This window comes from Chinchilla lanigera, unplaced genomic scaffold (assembly GCF_000276665.1).
Source record: "Chinchilla lanigera isolate Chin_1 unplaced genomic scaffold, ChiLan1.0 scaffold00016, whole genome shotgun sequence".
Taxonomy (NCBI): domain Eukaryota; kingdom Metazoa; phylum Chordata; class Mammalia; order Rodentia; family Chinchillidae; genus Chinchilla; species Chinchilla lanigera.
In genome coordinates, this window is record NW_004955417.1 from 28,228,500 (window position 1) to 28,244,309 (window position 15,810).

General features: G+C 47.2%; 1 protein-coding gene across 1 annotated transcript in view; it reads right to left on the minus strand.

Annotated features, from left to right (window-relative positions):
• Dpys (dihydropyrimidinase) overlaps window positions 1-15,810 on the minus strand; it is a gene marked incomplete at its 5' end in the record, with an annotated part of 60,539 nt that extends 44,729 nt beyond the window's left edge. Inside the window, 2 exon segments of the mRNA XM_013512744.1 lie at window positions 297-455; window positions 15,716-15,810. Coding sequence (XP_013368198.1) covers window positions 297-455; window positions 15,716-15,810 — 254 coding nt within the window.

Below are 15,810 nucleotides of genomic sequence, written 5' to 3' on the forward strand. Positions count from 1 at the left end.
CTTTTACCCTTGGGAGAAACAACTATTTCAGCAGCTCTCAAAACTGTCTCTTCTGTCTGAATCCCATTCTGTTCCTGCCAGACCCAGGTAACGAGGGGCATGGGGGGTGACTCTGGTGTGAGTGGTTACCAGGTGGCCACACAGCACGCAGCGGACTCTCCCCCCAGTTCCGGGTCACCTGGAAGCCACCTCTGCCCGGCTCCTGCCCTTTGGCCTTTGTTACCAGTTTTGTGTTCTTGGCCGGGGGGAGGTCAAGGGTCGAGGGACACAGGACACAGGGCCCCCAGGAGCCCCACCTGCTCGCTCCACCACGTCACGGCCACGTGCAGGCTGTAGTCGCAGCAGACTTTGGGGTCAGCCCAGCGTCGCCAGGTGTCGAAGGCGTCCAGGAGGGAGCCGCCCTTCTGGGGGATGGCAAAGTCGATGATCGTGGTGGTGCCTCCCGCCAGAGCAGCCTGCGCCGGAGAAGGTTCCACAGGTGAGGCACCGGCTCCTGGCCAGGAGTTGTCACCTCATTTGCAACAGCTTGGGTCCACCCCAGAGGCCCGGGAAGGTGTACACAGCTGCTGTCTGCTCGAAAGACCCCCAGGGAAGGAACAGACTTTTCGAAAGGGCTGAAGTGTTAAAAACGTAAGCATTGCTTCTGCACGAAGCATGAGAAATCTGGTAAGATGAAGGTGGTTGGACCCCTAGAGGACAGCGAGGGCTGTAAAAAAAGCCACCCAAAGTGCAAACATGGGGAAAAATTAAGAGCGCTTTTTTCTATTTACAAACCAGGTTCCCTATAAAATTCTATGGTTGCTTTTTGGTGAGTTGCACTTCCACCTGCCCCGAGATCCACCCAGAATCCAGGGAAGTTCCTCCCTCTCCAGCCCCCCGGCCCCAAGTGACTTCTTTGTGGTTCTTTGATTTATGCCTGTCCCCTCTACCCATCCCAAGTCTGGTCTCCCTTCAGATCCTTGGACGGTTTTATGAGTTACCTCTATCTCTCCAGTTCTGCACACATCCATCCTGACCCCATGCAAACCCTATCACACAGGGACATTTCCGAAGCGGGGACTGACCACCAGCCCCCAAGGATAGGGGGGAGGACACGTGGGGAGAGACTGACTAAGGGGACAAAGTCACACTTCAACCAGAGGAAAAGTTCTGATGTTTTATTGCTCAATAGAGGCACAGTTAATGATGAAGCACTCTACATTTTGAAATAGCCAGAGAAGATGATGAATTCCCTCTCTACAAAGCAATGATCCGTGCTTGAGAGGGCAGATATTTCACTCTTCTGGCTTGATCATTACATAGTGCATGCACGGCACCCCATCAATAGGGGTATCTTGGGTCGATAGAAAATCAAGCGAGAATTTTAAAGACAACGTCCCTCTCTGCCTCGGGAGTAAAGTTAAATTTTCTTAACATGGTCTCTAAGTCCCTGCATCCTCTCTCAAATCTCTATACACCTGGCATAGGAGATGACAATACAACTAATTTAAAAACGAAGTCAGACACCTCTGACAGTTGATTTCATTTAAACTAAAATCGCCAGGCTGTTTGTGCACTGTGAGTTCTTGCGGGGAGGAGCGTGTGGGTGGACAGCTGGAGACCCGCAGCCTGGTGCCACAGCGGGTCCTGAGTGATGTCCCAACCTCCCTGTGCCTCTGGCTCCCACCAGTCAGGACAGTGGTGGCACTGACCCCTGATGGCAGCGCGGACACATCTGCTGCACGGCCGGGGCTGTGCGCACTTCTGCTCAGTATGCCCCATCTAGCAGAGCCAGGACCGTCCCCCACTTCCTGCATGGTGTCCTCTCATCTCCAGACACACGGTCACTGCACAATACATAAGGGACAGCGCCACCAGCCTCCCTTGCCAATGCACCCCGTTCCCTGCCCACACGGCCCCCAAGATGCACCCCACACCCCTCCATGCTGCTCTGCCAGTGCTGCTCTACCACCTCTTTGTTGCTTTCTTCCACAGATTTTTAAATTTTCCTTAAGTTTCCTTGAGTTGGCCCTGCTCCCATTATTTGTGGTTTTGGAAACCTCACCTTGTGTACAAGATTCTATGCTTTGTATCTACCTTTAACCAACAGTGCCTTATGCAGAACAATACATACTTCATTTCCTAAGAAATCCCTCTTGGTATAAGAGCCTTACTAGAAAAAAAGTTCCCAGGTTCTACATTTTTATTTGAAAACAAATCAGTCTTCTCACTTTCTCCTTTGAATGTCTTACAAATCCATCAGGGCGTCTTTTCTAGTAGAACTCACAGTTTGCTCAAGTATTAGAAGGAAGTATTTTTCTAGGATTACCAAACCAGAAAATCAACCTTTAAAAACTATTCTTTCTGTTCTTTCCCCATGAAAAGCCTACTGCTTGTGGGACGTGGAGAAGCTAGACAGTCATCACTGTGGGAAACCCGTTCCCCCAAGTCCATGGGTGCCTGGTCCCTGCTACAAAACGGCTCAGTATCTCCGCGTTCCCACACATTCCCGTCCACACTTGAAGCCCTCCCGAGGTTATCTGTACTATGTCACACAGCGTAAACTCAGAGGAAATAATTGTAATACTGAATTGTTTAGGGAATAAGGTCAAGAAAAAAACCAGTACATGTTTAGTCCCAGTGCAAATTTTAAAAATATTTTCACCCCACGATTGTTTAAATCCAGGGAATCAAAACCCAGATGTGCAGAGGAGCAGCTGCTGAGCATGCAGTCTGACACAGCACGTGGGGGAGAGGTTCCTAGAGACACACAGAGTCGCCCAAGCCCCCGTGTGTTCCCCAGAGAAGGGAGGAGTCGTTCACACTAGAACCTGCACACAGATATGCAAGACAGCTTTGGCTACCCAGAGCCAAAAGGTAGCCACAGCAGCCTAAATGTCCACCAGCTTATGAGCAGAGAGACAAGACGTGGTACATGGTCCACTGCGATAGGATCTCCACAGAAAGGAGTAAAGTGCTGCTCCATGCAGAATGTGGCGCACCTGGACAACACAAGCTGTTGCGGGAGGGCCTGCGCTGTGTGACCCCAGTGTGCAGTGTGTGTCCACAGGGGCAAGGCCACAGGGATGGCGGAAGGTCAGCGGTCCCCTGGGACTGGTCACCTGGGGGAGGTGGGGAGGGTTATAGGGGGGTCGTGAAAAGGTTCACTGTTTTTCTTGGGGGAAGGGGTGATCAAAACGTTTAAAAATTTACTTTGGTGATGGTTGCATAACTCTGAATATAAGAAAACCCACTGAAGTATACTGTTTAAGTGGCTGAATTCCATTGCATGTGAATTACATCTTGATAAAACTACTGTTTAACGCATCTGCTACGTGCAGGCATCACGTGGGCGGAAGGAAGCAGGGAGGTCACATGCACTCCGAGGTTCTGCCCTGGAGGTGTGCGCCACACCGGAAGACGGCTGTGAGTTAGGGGTGGTAACACAACAACCAGACCAGGGGACAAATCTACTTCTCCAATAAACAGCGACATAGGAACTGTGCAAGGGGAAGTTAAAAATCACCAAGCTCCCTAGAAGGGGTCCTGAGGAAGGATGCCCAGGAATCAGAGGAGGGACGGACTCAGAGGGGAGCAGGACACACACGGAGGTCGCCAGCGTGCTTCGGAACCTCTGCGCCCAGAGCACGCATGGTGGGTCAGGGACCACCCGGCTGGAGCTTCGTGCCATCGCCGGGTCTGCAGCCTGGGAGGGAACTGGAATGGGGTGCAGAGCAAAGAACCAACTGGTAACCTGGGCAGCTGATGGCTTGGGGAAGAGTGGGACAGGGACCAGCGTCTGCCACTCAGAGCGCACAGCAGGGGCGGGATGGGGACCCTGGCCATGGCTGAGCCCCCAGGGGAAGACGTCAGAGGTTGTGTGCAGGGTGAGGCAGGTCAGGGAGACAGAGGAGGGGCCGTGGCCAAGTCTGAGGGGCATCTGGAGTGTGAGGGGCTCCGCACCTGCCCCTCAGTGAGACAGACGGTGCCAAAGCGGGAGAGGGAAATACAGCCGTGCAGTAAGTAGTAAGTGTGTTGCGGGGGGCGAGGCAAGACGAGCTCACATGGGCCCCGTGACAGCCCCGGGACACGGAGCCAGCTGCAGGTTTCCAGATGTGTGCGGGACACAGAAATCGAGTGGGCGGAGCTTATTTCGATGGTCTCACAAGACCGGAGGTTCCGGGCAAAGGGCTGCTCCTGTTAACCTGAAGCAGATGGGGGTGCCTGCGCTGCCCGGCAACAGCTCTGGGACAAGATCGATCACGACGGCCACCGTTTCTGTCCTTGTTTGTCCTTCTGCTTCTCCGCTCCTCTCTGCTCCCTCTCCCGAAGGCTGGGAGTGAATTTTTCGACACCTGTTACCCAGGACAGCTGGAGCTGCGGTTCTTTCTCATGCTTTCCCTGTAACTGGCTTTCTCTCTGCTTTTATTTGTCATTTACCCAAACAAAACGCCTTTTCCCTTTCTCATCTTGGCTCATAAATCAATTCTGTCAACTCCTAACTCTGTGGAGTGTTCTCCTCTAAAAACTTTCCAGTTTATCCAAAGCCCTCTTTCAGGGGGCGCAGGAGCCCACATTATCCCTAGTGCAGACGCCACACAACCCGACACAAGGTGTGCCCTGATGACAGCAGGCCTTGTGTCATAGAACGTACCAGTTTGTAAGTCATTACTGAAAATACCCCCCAAGCATTTTCCCAAAGTTTCACGTCTAAGCTCATCCTGAGATGAATGACTTTGTTTCGCTAAAATCCATCACAGCATCTGCTCCACCCAAGTAAAACTGAAAGAAACCAAAGAGTACAGCTCAGCCTTAGTGAGAAAAACTCCTGGCTGGACTTCCAGCATTCTCACAGCCATGAAGGTTTGTAACAACAAACTTCATAATCTCAATTTACATCCCAAACCTGGAAGCTTTGAGCTTTGTAAAGATGCCACCCTGCACACCCCTGTCCGTACTCGACCTCCTGCCTCACCAGCTCTGAGATGGCTGATGAGGTGGCTGATTATCCATCTGACTGTGCAAAGTAGGCCCTTAGGAACCCCTCTGCCCCCCCTTGAACCCTAAAATCCAATTCAACAACAACGCCCACTCAGGCTGCCTGCCATATTCCACAGTCACTTCCTGTGACTTCCCTTGCCTGGACCAGCGCCCCAGAGGGATGAACCCCCAGGTTAAGTGAAGTGGTTTCTGCTCTGCATGCCCTTAACCCATCAGAGAGCCTGGCATAGAAACATTCCCCAAATGCTTAAAGGAGAAAAGAAGGAAGGGCCAATTTTCTCCAAAAGTTATTAGACAGATAAGGACGGTTCGCTTCTCCCCTTGCAACCTGGGAGAGCTGTGTGCATTGCAGGTCAGTGAGCATCATTTCCCTGAAGATGCACTGGCCCTGGCCGTGTGGGCTCCTAGATCCTCTGGTGACAATGCTGATGCTGACGTGGACTCTGAATACATCTGAAGGCTGAGTTGTCAGTGTTGCCCAAAGCCTCCCACCTACTCAGTGCCCACTAGGACTCTACAGCGAAACTCTGGTCTCTTTCCAGGTCTATTTCTCAGAGAATGTCTTTATTTAGCAAAAAGAGATTGCATTTTATTCTACTTTAAACTAGTTCTTAAAGTTTTTGCTGTTGTGTCCAAAGAACACATTGTGAAGAGTCGGGAGGTCGAGACTCCCCACAACGTGCAGTTTTCCTCTCGATGCAGCGACTGGGACTCAAAGCCGGAAGTGTCCTCCCTGCGTTTGTTCCTTGGCACCAGTGAGGTGAACTCAGAGGTGCTGAGGCACAGATGCTGGGTTGCTGCTGCGATGCCCCTGTCAGCCAAGGAACCTGGTCAGAAGCCCAGCCTGGGCACACGAGCAGCTATGCCTGGGGCCCCAGCAGGAAGGAAAGTGTCAAGTGTCTGCTCAGAAACAGTCACAGTCATCAGCATTCAAGCCCAAGTCACAGGCCCACCCATGCTCCTGCACTGTGTTTGCCCTGGGAGCAGAGCAGTTTCATCACTGTGAACCTGCACCAGCCAGGGCCCCAGCGAGGAGCAGACTTGAAGCCAGAACTTCTTCGCTGCATCAGTGTTATGGTTTGTGTCTGCATGTCCCCCTAAAGCCTCATGCACTCATGGGCTGGGCTTTTAGAGTTTATGACTGATCCGTGATCCAATGCTGGGATTACGGGTGTGAGTGCTACACTCACCCTGGGGCAGATAGTTTGCATATGTAAGGGAGAGAAAGAGGCTGCTTGCCACCACTCCCCCCTTTTGCTCTTGCTGCTTTGGCTGTCTTCTGCCAACATGAACTGTTGCCCTCTGCCATGTGCCACTCTGCCTTGGAGCCAGCTGAGTATGGACTGAAACCTCCACAGACTGTGAGCTAAATAAACTCTTCCTTCCTTTATTTTGGGTGTCAGGTATTTTGTCTCAGCAACGAGAGAAAAGTAACCAAGACAATCCATGAGATCAAATCATCACCTTGAGAATTCTTAGTATTACCTGGGAGTTAGGGTCCAATGTAGACCACAGTAGCACATTATTTTGGACAGAAGACTTTTGAGACTAGGGTTTTGAGAAAAGGCATGGTCACATCTGCCATAATGTTCAGCCTCCCCGAAGCACTCAATTTTTTGTGACAGTGTCTCACTGCGCAGCCCAGGTTGACCTTGAACTCACGTTCTTCTGCCTCAGCCTCCTGAGTAGCTGGGATTATAGGTGTGCACACCACATGCAATCTGGAGTTCAATTTTATAGAACTTCGGGGAAGATGGTGGAGCAGTAAACAGCAATAAATTAACCTCTCCAAGACGAAGCATCCAGACACTGGAAAATAGCAACTTGGGAAAGAGAGGAAGGAGGGAGGTGGATCCCTGGGCCCCAGGGAGGATCTGAAGGAAAGATTGGAACCTGTTGAGGAAATGAGGAGACAGACTGCAGTGCAGAAGGGGAAGGCAGACTGCACTCTCAGTGTGAGAGAGGAGTACTGGATCCGCAGAAGCACACCGAGGATGGGCGAGACCAGAGGACTCGGGGAGAAATGCACCAGTGGAGCAGAGCAGTGGATGCTGTGTGACTGCAGCCCAAGCGACGGCCGTGTTCCCTGGAAAGAGTGCTTAGGTGGTTGCGCTTTTAAGGAGGGTTCAACTGAATCTCACACTCAGAGCAACACTGGGAGCAGGGCTCCCAGTGTTGAAATCCCACAGCAACTGTGTGGGGGCCCTCCACAGGAGAAGTCCAGGGTCAGGGAGCCACGGTGGCTGCTGAGGGACGCCCAGAGGGTTGCTGGGTGAAGACTCAGGTCCAACCCCCACAGTTGGAGGCCAGGATCAGCCTGAATTTCCACAGAGCTGAAAGCACCCGAATCTGTGGCCCACTCCTATCCTACTGCAGGCTTGCTGGGATGCTCCAGCACCCCACCCTAATCCTACTGCAGATCTACTGGGGTTACCCAGCACAGCTCCGGACTCTTGATTTTGACACTACCACAACACTGTAGACACCAGAAGATAGCCACAGGCTTGAACTTACAGAGAAATTTTTTTTGTTTTGTTTTGTTTTGGGGGGGGCGTTAATTGTCATTTTATTCATTTGTTTTTTCATTTATTTCCTGGATTATTTTTGTTTCTTCATTAGTGTGAACATTATTCTTTGTTTTTTGGTTTGCTTTGTTCCTCTTTGTTTATTCTTTTTTTCTCTCCTGTCTTCTTCACCAGTTTCCTGAGGCTTGAGTAACCTTCCTTTGCCCTTCGGTCTTGCTTCTAATCTCTTTCTCTTCTTTTATTTCACTATTTTTCCTCTTATTCCTTTTAAATTCTCTCCCTGAGGGTAAAATTGCTCTATGAAGTGGATTTTTACTGTATATAATTTTCTGATTGGTTTTAGATTTTGTTATATAACTATAAATCTTGTACTGATGGCTAAAGTTGGCAAAATAATAGTCACTACAGTTTGTCAGTTTTCGGACTGTGCTTGATGCTGTTGTTATTACTGATTGCACTACATTAGCCAAAGCTACACAGTTGTTGTGATCAGTTGTTCTTCCGTGTAAGCCAATACTGAGATTGTCTAGGGGTCATAAACAATGACATATCCTGGTACCAAAGAACTGGGTGCCAGGTCAAACAGACACCAACCCTTAATCCATAACAAATTGAAGAGCCAGGAGCTCAGGACAGACTCACAAGCCAAAAGTGAACTACACATAGGAGACATCCCTGAAAAATAAATCATTCCCTGAAGAGGTCTTGGTACTAGGAACAAAGCTACCTACCATAAGCAATTTGCAAACATCAGTGAAGAAAACAAAAATTAAAAATCAGAAAACATAGAAGCAATGGAACCCCAGACTTCCAGCTGGTCGAAGGCATACCCAGGAGGCACTGAGTTGGGATAAACCAAAACCCATCCAGCTGGACTTTGTAAAATGGTAGCAGCAGAAGTAGCAAGAAGTAGCAGATGAATGAGGCTCTAGAAAAAAATTAGAAGCAATTGCACAGTTTACTAAAGAGATGATGGCCATAATGAAGGACATGATTAGTGAATCCAGAGTAGATACAGATAAAAAAATAGAGGAGTTTAGTGAAGTGATGGAAATCATGAATAACAACATAGGAAAGAACTGGGTTTCATAAAACAGATGCAAACAGATATTCAGGAGACTGAAAAGTCTATTGAAAGTATATGTAGTAGAATCAATCAGTTTGAAGACAGAATATCAGACCTAGAAGACAGGTTTGTAATCAGCAACCACCAACTCAAAGACTTCTTAAAAATAGCAAGGGACCATGAAAAATCAATCCAACAGGTGCTAGATGATGCAAAAAGAATAATGTAAGATTAATTGGAAATAATGAAAAACCAGAAAAAAGCACAAAGGACAAAGGTGTTTTTTTTTTTTTTTTATTTCATTTGGAAATAATGAAAAACCAGAAAAAAGGACAAAGAATAAAGGTTTTTTTTTTTTTTAAATTAAGAAAACTTGTCCACAGAAGTAACAGAAAATTTTGCAAGCATGGAAAATGAATTTGACTTCACAGAAAAAGAATTTATAAGCAAGGCATATAGAACCCCAATTAGCCATAATCAGAAAACAACTACACCAAAGCATATAATAGTCAAGATTCCAGAAATTCAGTATAAGAACAAAATATTTAAAGCTGCTGGAGGAAAGAAATAAATCATTTATAAAGGAAAAGCAATCAAACTCACAGCAGACTTCTCAACACAAACCCTTAAATAAAGGAGCTTGGGGTGAAGTATTTCAAGCCTAAAAGAAAACAATCTCCAACCCATACTGAGGTACTCTGAAAAATAATCTTTCAAACCTGATGGAAAAATAAGATACTTCTGTGATTAAGAACACCTGAAGAAATTCACAACCACCAAACTAGCACTACAAAAAGTTCTGAAGAACATTCTAGAATAAGACAATGGGGAGAACAGTTCCATGAATCCCAGTGAATGAATCCACTGGGCAAGGCAAGCAGATCAACAGAGGGGAAAGAAATGGAAGCAACAACAGGAAATGAATATGACAAGGATAAGCCAACACATATCAGCTATAAGCATCAATGTAAATGGTCTCAATTCACCAGTCAGAAGAAACAGATTGATAGAATGGATCAAGAAACAAGATCCAACAATATGCAGTACATAGGAAACACATTCAACTGAAAAACAAATTCATAGATTGAAAGTTAACAGATGGAAAACAATACTCCATGGAATAGGAACCCAGAAAAAAGCAGGCATAGCTATTCTATTTGCAGACAAAGTGGATTTCAAGCCGAGACTGATCAGAAAAGATAAAGAAAAAGAAGGGCACTGCATACCTGTTAAGGGGACAATCCAGAAGGAAGAGATAACAGTCATAAATATATATGCACCAAATACTGATGCACTCAAATATATAAAACAAACACTAATTGATATGAAAAATCAGATAAGCACTAATATAATTATAATGGGAAACTTCACTACCCCTCTGTGACAAATAAACAGATCAATTAGACAAAAAATAAACAAAGAAATATCAGAGCTAAACCAAACCTTTGAACATTGAACTTAGTAGATGTCTACAAAGTATTCCACTCTACAAAAACAGAATACATGTTCTTCTCAGCAGCACTTGGGACTGTCTCCAAAGTAGACCACACACTAGCTCACAGAACATGCTTCAGTGCAAAAGAATTGAAATTATACCGTGCATGTTATCAGATCATAGGACAATGAAATTGGAAATCAATGGCAAAAGAAAACACAAAACCTACATAAACACGCAAAAATGAAATAACACCTTCTCAAACAACCAATGGGTCACAAATGAAATTAAAGAAGAAATTTGACACTTTCTACAATTAAATGATAATGCCAATATGACACGCCAGAACTTACGAGACACAGTGAAAGCAGTCCTACCAGAGAAATTTATAGCAGTGAATTTCTACATCAGAAAAGTAAAGCTACCTCAAACAAATAACTTAATGTTTTACCTCTACCTTCTAGAAAAAGAAGAGCAAGTGAAGCCCAAAACTTGTACTAGGGAAGAAATTATAGAGGCCAGAGCAGAAATTAATGCAACTGAGACTACAAGAACAGTATCATCACTGAACTGAAGAGTTGGTTCTTTGAAAGACTAAATAAAATTGACAAACCCTTAGTCAACTTTATCAAAAAAAGAAAAAACTCAAATCTATGCAATTAGGAATAAAAGGGTGAAATCACAACAGATCCTGCACAAATCCAGAACACCAGTACCTATTTTGAGAACCTGTACTCTATTAAGATGGGAAACTCAAATAAAAATGAAGGTTCCTAGATACATATGAACTTCTAATGCTGAAACAAGAAGATATAAGAAGTCTGAATAATCTAATATCAGATAATGAAATAGAAGGTGTAATTAAAAACCTACCAGCAAAGAAAGTCCCAGGTCCTGATGGATTCATTGCTGAATTCTGCAAGAAATTTAGAGAAGATTTAAAGCCACTATTCTTCAAACTACTTAATGAAATCAAAAGAGAAGCAATACTCCCAAACTCATTGTCCCTAACTCATTCTTAAAAGCAAGTATTACCCTGATAGGAAAACCAGAAAAGGATCCAACCAAAAAAGAGAACTACAGGCCCATCTCTCTAATGAACATGTATGCAAAACCCCATAAGATACTGGCAGACAGAATGCAGCAAATCATCAATAAGACCATACACCATAACCAAGTAGGATTCATTCTAGGGATGTGGGAATGGTTCAACATACAGAAATCCATAAGTGGAATACACCATGTTAACAGACCAGAAAAACCACATGATCATCTCAATAAATGCAGAAAAAGCATTTGACAAAGACCAACATCCATTCATGATTAAAAACCCTACAGAAAATTGGAATAGATGGCCTTTATCTCAATCTGATAAAAGCCATCTATGACAAATCAACACCTGATATCATACTAAATGGTCAAAAACTGAAAGCTTTCTCTCTAAAATCAGGAATAATACATGGATGTCCACTGTCACCACTCCTGTTCAATATAGTTCTGAAACATTAGCCAGAGCAATCAGACAAGAGAAAGAAAAGGAATTTGGATAGGAAAGGAAGAAGTTGTGTTATCATTATTTACTGATGACATGATATTCTACATAGAAGACCCCAAAAACTCCACCAAGAGATTCCTAGAATTAACAACCAAATTTGGTAGCATAGCCGGATACAAGGCCAACACTCAAAAATCAAGCCTTCCTTAACATCAAGTGGTTTCAAATTAACCTGAGACTTCTTCGCTCCCCCAGAATAGTCACGGTTGACACTGCAATCATTAGCTGCTCCATCTGGAAAAGTGTGCAATTACACACCTACAAACTACGAGCACACACATTCGGAGCTCAGCCTTACCAGTAATTAAGGAAGTTATCTTTTGGGCTAATATTGTTTGGAGAATTTTTTATGCCTGTGTCTTGTATTCTGAGTAACTACTTTGAAGATAGCAATATGAAGTGAAATAACTAGTGTTATTCTCCTATTATTTTGTTATGAAATTTTAATTTTCCATAAAATTTTTTTAAAAATGAAGAAATTCCATATTTTTGCTGTTAAGCTGGCATAGATTTGTTTGAAAAGCCAATATCCACCAATGGCCAGGAAGCAGTGTGGGGTGAGCGCAGAATCGTCCTGCTCTGCTCCCCTGTGGTCAGCTGTGCCTGGGAGTGGTTTCAAAGGGCACTGCCGCGTGTGTGTCGGCCACCCCTCTGCTCAGTCCTACGCAAAGCCAGAGCCCACAGAACCCTGCAGTGGAGGAGCGAGCGTGCAGCCGCCCCCAATGGTGAGAGGCCGGGAGGAAGCAGATCGGCCCTGGAGGGCTGACTCCAGTCTACGGCCTGCAGAGTTGAGGTCCTGCTGGGCCATCCGGGGTGTGGAACCCAAAGACAGAGGACATACAGCCCCAGGCCTGGAGCCACTGAGGCCAGAGAGGAGAGCCGGGCTCGGTCTCTGAGAGGACAAGGGGTGTACAGTAACCTTCTCCAGTGACTTGTTTAACGCCAAACAGGAGAAGGTTTAGTTATAGGTGGTGGTGCAGGCCTGTAACCCCAGCCACTCACAAAGCTGAGGCAGGAGGACCCAAGTTCAAGGCAGACCTGGACAGCTGAGCAAGACCCTGTCTCAAACTAAAAAATAAAAGGGGCTCAGTGGTAGCTTGCACTGAGGTTGATTCTCAGTACTGAAAAACATGTTTCTATGCTGCCTTAGAAGGAAAAATCTAAAAGAAGGGTAGCAAAGGGTAGGATATTTAAATATTGGTTTTTAATTTTTTTCTGTGTTTTCCTTTTTTTTTTATATAAAAAGAAATCTATTCATTCAACTAATGTATACTGAATAAGCATAATGCTCCAGCACCTCACTAGGGGCTGGACAATAAATATATTCATGTTTAACAACTTTTTCATTAAGTTGTTTATCCATTTCCAATCCAGACCTCATTCTATACACAAAGCAGTGCTGGGCCCCAGGAAACCCTCAGCCCATAACCCCGTCCCTGAAGCCCAGCTCGGGTGGACGAAAACAGGAAAAAGGATTTCAGGGTTGCTGCAGGGCTCCTCAAGGTGAGAAAGCACTGTAAATACAGCCGTGACTGTGTGCTGAATCACATGTTCTTCAGTAATCACGTCAGTGGCGTTTCACCAAAATGTTCCTAAACAAAATGTAATTTCCTTTCTCAATAACATGGAGAATTTCTTGTACTTTACTAGAAAAATAAAGCATGCCAAGTGTTTTCCTAATTTTTAAAGAGGACCTTACTGCCAGCTACTGACTCAGTCAGCTTTTTAATGTAAGTCCACCCCTTCCAAGCTGTGCATATGTCTGGATATAAATCTATATATTTAAAAACCTGCTGAACTCTTATAATTCACTCTTATCATAGGATGTAGTAAAAGCAAAGTCATGACTCCTTCGAGTTTATTGAATTCACAATATCCAGCAAATAAGAAATCCCATTGTCCTTCCTCATGGATATTGAATTATTGGAAGACCACCGTCCATCTAGTGTAGAACAAAGTGAAATAGGATTTCTCTAAAGTGGAACATTATTTCCATTAGTTATATATATCAGAGAGAAAGCTTTTACCTATAATTACATAAATCAATTATAGGCTTTAAACCAAAGTCTGACATGAATTAGATTTACAACACATGTAACCTTTGGTTGACCTACATTTCATTTTTTGAATTGGGTCCCCTTATAATCAAGTGATCAATAAACAGGACACCACAAACAGCATCCCTTCTAGCTGTCAAATATTATGAATGATCAGCGCGGTGAATGCAGAAAGCCAATAGCTCTTGGTCTAACCTTTCGGAGCCTGCGTCCTGAAAGCATAATCTATCATTTTTACTTTATGGTTTTCTGTACTTAAGGCGCCCATTTCTGTACCTTCGGAGAAGACACAGCTGTAAATGTGTGTGCAAACGTCTTACGAATTTAGTGCCCGTGGTATGCATTCATTGCAATAACCTCACTCTCCCCGCTTTGCGGAGGTGAAGGGCTGCTGTATTTCCTGCGGATGGCTCCGCTGTATTTTTGAGGCCAGCCTTATCTCATCAACATGCATCGTACACGGACTTCTGTCCATCTATCAAGGGCCACTCTGACAACCCTGAACATAAAGTGCCTTTGCAAAGGCCTCGAGACTGATAGGTACGAGTTCTAGGAATGGAATCCGGAAGCACTGAATTTGCAGGGCCACTTCCATGCTTCCTAGGTGTGCGGCATCAGGCAGGTAACTTGGGGCAGGTAACTTGTATCAGTTTCCTCTGTCATAAAAGCTAGAAAACGGCACCCGGGAGAACAGCGCACCACTCAGCTCGGCTCCAGTCTTGAGGCAGGTACCTGATAAGACGAGTGTTACCTAGCAGCCTTAGTAAGAACACACTTCCAAGTTGGACGTCTACTATATATCACCGGGATTCACGATCCCGGCGCTTTGTCCCGAATTTCTCAACCCAGAGATCCTTGGGGATCTCCGTGACCCCTGGGCAGACGTCGGGAGAGGGCTGTGCTCTTGCTGCGGGTGCGAGTGCTTCCTCCCAGAGCGACCAACCCGCTTCCACGCAGCCTCACACAGTCCCTCCGGGAGCTCGTTTGATGCCTGCAGGAAGTGGCATTTGCTGGACCTCTGACCTCGGCCTCTGGTAGCCTTTTCTGCTTCAGAGGCCCAGCTCAGGAAGAGTGCGTTTCTGTGTGGCGTCCTGACAACCTCAGCTCACAAAGGCCAGCTGGCGCATAACCCTTTCGCATGTCGGTCCCTCAGCTGGGGTGCTCTTGGGGGGTCCTGCACGCCCGAGTTGTGGTAACGCCACAGAAAACACCCGGTGACACCTACTGTTCAGTGCACACTCGCACACACACTCGGGCACTATCGCAGCCGAAGCACATCCCAAGTGTAAAGAACACGGGGACACTGGCTGCTCGGACAGGACTGTGTTGGTGATATGTTTTCTTCTTTCCACTTCTCTATCATTGTTCTAATTTTCTATCATCGAGAGTTGTGCTGACAGCTGACGCCCACTCACATGCAGACACGAGCTGTTAGCAGTCAGCACGTCTTACTCGCTGGTAGCAGAAGGGGGCTGGATCGTGGGAACAAAGCTGGAGTTTCTAGGGCAGGCGCTGACGCGTCCTGCGAAGCCTTGCTGAGGAGGGGGAGGTCCCTGTCCCTGAGCAGAGGGAGCAGCTTGCAGAGCTCACTCGGGCCGTGGACACCCGGCCTCCCCTGGGTCGGACGCCTGCCTTTCCTCCGCTGAGTCCTGGGGGCAGCTCCCGAGCAGGGCGAGGAGCGGTGCTGCGAGGAGGCTGCGGTTCCTGGGAACCCCTGAGCCCTCAGGGCCGGCTCTGGGGACGGCGCGGTCCGGAGCCCGGCAGGTGCGAGGGCGCCAGCCGGCGGGGACTCGCGGGTTCCCCACACTCCGGCTGGGGATTCACAGCTGGGGTAGCACCGCCTGCCGGTGCAGCGCCGCCGTCCCGCAGCTGGGGCAGCGCGCTCCTACTCAGCCGCAGGTGCCCGGCGGGGGAGCCGGGCTGTGGGTCTCCGTCCCCCGGGACACAGGAGTGCGGCTGGGGGACGCGGGGATCCCAAGCCCGGGCGGCTCCGAGGGGGCTGGGTCCCCGCGGGGTGACATTCTGGGGGCCCCGTCCTGCCTGTGTCACAGTTGGGTCGGGTCCCTCCTGGGCGACAGTGGCGGGGCCCCGTCCTACCTGGGTGCCTCGCAGGAAGTCGTCCGCGGAGCGGGTGCCCATGAAGGGCAGCTGCAGGTGCGTGTGCGGGTCGATGCCCCCGGGCAGCACCAGCT